The sequence below is a fragment of the Mus pahari genome, chromosome 13 (assembly GCF_900095145.1).
Source record: "Mus pahari chromosome 13, PAHARI_EIJ_v1.1, whole genome shotgun sequence".
Taxonomy (NCBI): domain Eukaryota; kingdom Metazoa; phylum Chordata; class Mammalia; order Rodentia; family Muridae; genus Mus; species Mus pahari.
Window position 1 is genome coordinate 92,296,883 of NC_034602.1, and position 3,604 is coordinate 92,300,486.

General features: G+C 44.1%; 1 protein-coding gene across 2 annotated transcripts in view; it reads left to right on the forward strand.

Moving 5' to 3' along the window:
- Nucleotides 1-3,604, forward strand: part of Nudt9 (nudix hydrolase 9) — a 19,403-nt gene that overhangs the window by 11,727 nt on the left and 4,072 nt on the right. For both annotated transcript variants that reach the window (XM_029545203.1, XM_021210802.1), the window contains exons 5-6: nucleotides 541-652; nucleotides 2,164-2,310. In XM_029545203.1, the coding sequence (XP_029401063.1) occupies nucleotides 541-652; nucleotides 2,164-2,310 (259 nt within the window). The remainder of the gene's footprint in view (nucleotides 1-540; nucleotides 653-2,163; nucleotides 2,311-3,604) is intronic.

Below are 3,604 nucleotides of genomic sequence, written 5' to 3' on the forward strand. Positions count from 1 at the left end.
ATTTAACTCAAGACATAGAACAGTATAGGATGGATTTAACTCAAGACATAGAACAGTATAGGACGGAGCTTTCTCCTTCCCCCCAGGTTCCCAGTCTAAGACGGCACAGAGACTGAAGTCACTACACTCAGCTGAAGCCGAGTTTCTGTTTTTTTTCTGATATTACAGGGTGACGTGACCAATAAAGGCATTGGCAAGTCTCTTTGATCATTTCAGTTTCTAAAGGGGGATTCTTGGTGGAAAACACCACGCTATACCTTTTAAAGCTTTCTTCAGATTATGCTCTGCTCTTGAGCTTTTTCTTTCTTTGATAGACTTTAGTAAGAATTGAGTGTAATCTAAATTTTCCTCACAGAGAGTACAGCACCCTGTGCGAACTAAACTTCCTTAACTGGGGTGAACAGAGCATTTGTCTACTAAAACAGTTTTTTAAACTGGCCTATTTTAGGTAAATGTGTATTTTGTAAGAGAGAAGACATTTTTCTGATGTCATTGAGGGTGGAAGCTGGAGCCTTTGCTGTTCTGTGTTCCTGTCCACAGGTGGAAAAGGGATGAGAGCGGAAATAAGATCACACACCCTGTCTCTGGGAAATGCATCTTGCAGTTCGTTGCGATCAAGAGGAAAGACTGTGGAGAGTGGGCCATCCCGGGGGTAAGCATGGCGCCCCCTGCTGGGGATGCTGGTGCGGGTCGCTGCTCACGCCATTGCTGCTTGCCGTGAGGAGGCTGCTCCTTTGAGTGAGGCTCCCGCTCCGTGTGAGGACACTGCTCTTTGTCACCAAGCTGAGGATGATAGAAGGTTTTTAGAATTCAAGGACAATTCTATCATCTTTGGAAGGAGCATGAGTGTCTGGCTAGATGGAGGCTGTGTTCTGCCCTGTGCACTGTGGTTGGATGAGTCCAAGCACTCATCTTTAAAATGAAGGTAGCAATGTTTACCTCACAGAGGTCGCCTCTGAATGGCTGGCATATGGTTGGCATTCATTATGTAAGGTCCATTTCAATCCCCTACTCTAAACTCAATTTTATGTTTTTAGTATTACTTACGGTGTTCTTACAATTTTTAAGCATAATGAAAAGATGACACATGTAGTAGATTTTTCCTTGAAGTTCCATGTCCCCATCAGGAGGAGTGCACTTTTAGCTCATGCTAATTTTGTACCATTGATGTTTGAAGTGACCTTTAAAACATGTATTCAGTGTGGTAGAGGTTGTGTAGTTTATGCCTGTTGTGAGGAGGGGGTGTGTGATATGAACATGAATCTTTACAAATACCCTGCTGTGGGCATGAATATGTTTTTCTTTGTGGTGTCAGACCAGGATGAGTTACAGACAGTAGCTGACTGATCCAGCGTAGGCTGGTTACCATGAGCCGGGTCAGCCAGCTTCTCTCACACAATAATGATTTCATGGTTTTTATTATTTCCATTTGAAATTCTGATCACGGGAGCAGCTGCAGTACTTGCTGCGTTCTGAGACCTGTTGGTCTCCTTGACCAATTCTGTACCTTTGTGGGTGAATACTGTAGACGGCGAGGTATAACAGCCACATGAACACACACCCCTGTCTTTTGTTACGTTCCAGTGGGAAAGGCAGATAGTGTCATGAGTAAGTATCTTGTGCCAGTAGGTGATAAAAGAAAACTAAATCAGACAGAAAGTAAAAGATGATTTAGGGGAAGTGACATTTAAATGACATTTTGAAGGAACTGAATGAGTATTTCTGTGGAGAAACATGTGGGTTCTGGGGAGAAACATTTTGGATAAACCCAGTGAGGCAGCCCTCAGAAGAGGGTGCTTCTGCTGCTTTGTGCTGAAGATGCCATCGTGGCTGAGATGGGCTAGACTGGGTGGGAGGAGCCGCTGTGCCATTTCCTTGCCTCTAGGCCTTGCAGTCTGAGTTTGGAAAGTATGAGGAAGTGCCGTTGCCTGGACAGTTTGCCATAGCCTAACGCTGGGCCAATTACCGTTGCCCGTACCGTTATATGAGTTGCCTTTCTTGGCTGCTTCTGCTAGAAATGAATGTTTTAAGAAGTGCCTCTCAGAGAGGGCTGGGGGTGAGTATTGTGGGCAAATACAGTAAGACATGTTTATTGTCCCGCTCAGTAAATATGTGTACAGTGAGCCAAAGCTCACCCACCACTTCTCAAAACTGTGTCTGCAGGGGATGGTGGACCCTGGAGAGAAGATCAGTGCTACCCTGAAAAGGGAGTTTGGTGAGGAAGCCCTGAACTCGTTACAGAAGTCCAGTGCCGAGAAGAGGGAGATCGAGGAGAAGCTGCACGTGCTCTTCAGCCAGGAGCATCTTGTGGTAAGGAGCTCCTCGGTCAGGCTCAGCCAGGAGGGGCCCTGGGATCTGCTCACAAAGCACATTTGCTGAAGGATTTATAGCCTGGCCTTAGCTCATGTGATCACTTACTACTTTCCCTCACCCCCTTTTTCTCAGTTGAGGGCTGACCGACCTCACATGACAAATAGGCTATTTTCTTACACACGGAGAATCCATTAAACAGATCTTGTTTACAAATATTCAGCTTGCTGTGAAAAGCCGATTCATTTTACAATTTTTTTAAAATCGCTAATCCTTTTAGGTCTATGTCTATATGCCTGTATTGTCTGTATACTCTGTGTTAGTAAAAGAAAACATCACAGAAAGCCTGTGGCAGTCAATGATGAAATGACTTTTCTTTTTGACTGTCATTTGGATTGCTTTGTTTTTCTTCCAAAAATGGGGTCTCTTAACTTGGTGGGTTTTTTTTTTTTTATGATTATTATTATTTTTATTTTTTTAAGGGTTGTAACACAAAGCTCAACCTGGTTAAGTATTTGCTGTGTAACCTAGGTTGTTTCTGTATGTACATGTGTGCTCACGTGTGCATATGCGTGCGTGTGTGTGTGTGTGTGTGTGTGTGTGTCTGTCTGTCTGTCTGTCTGTCTTTCCATGTGTAAGGTTGAGGGGAGAAGACTTCTTCAGCTATTGTTTTTCTGGTGTCATTTACTTCCCTTTTGAGACAGATCTTATTGGTTAGGCCTGGTTCCCATCTTTGAGAAGCACTTCTTAAAGCATTCATTTCTAGCAGAAGCAGCCAAGAAAGGCAACTCATACACTGGGCCGTGGTAATTGATCCAGCATTAGGCTATGGCAAACATGTCCAGGCAATGGTTACCAGGCAACGGCACTTCCTGATACTTTGGAGCTGGTGGCCTGAGGAATGCACGGGTCTCCCTGTGCTTGCCCAGCCTTCGCCTACTGCCTGAGCTCTCTGCAGCCCAGGACTGGGTCTCCTAAGTCCATTCCTCAGTCTCCCGGGGGGGGGGGGGAACCTGCTGGTTTTAGATCTGCTGTCAGGGTTGTCTTAACCACATTTGTGTAGGATGACTAGGTCTAGATTTTTTTTTTCTGGTATCAATAAGCTTTAAATTTAAAATTTTAGATTTATCTATATATTATCTAGGTTTATCAGAAACAACAAACCTCTCAATATATGAAGTTATAATCCCAAATTATTACAATAGGAACATGCTTAGATTATGGAACCTTTGCAGAAAGTGTAGCTCACATTGACCCCTCTCTCTCTCTCTCTCTCTCTCTCTCTCTCTCTCTC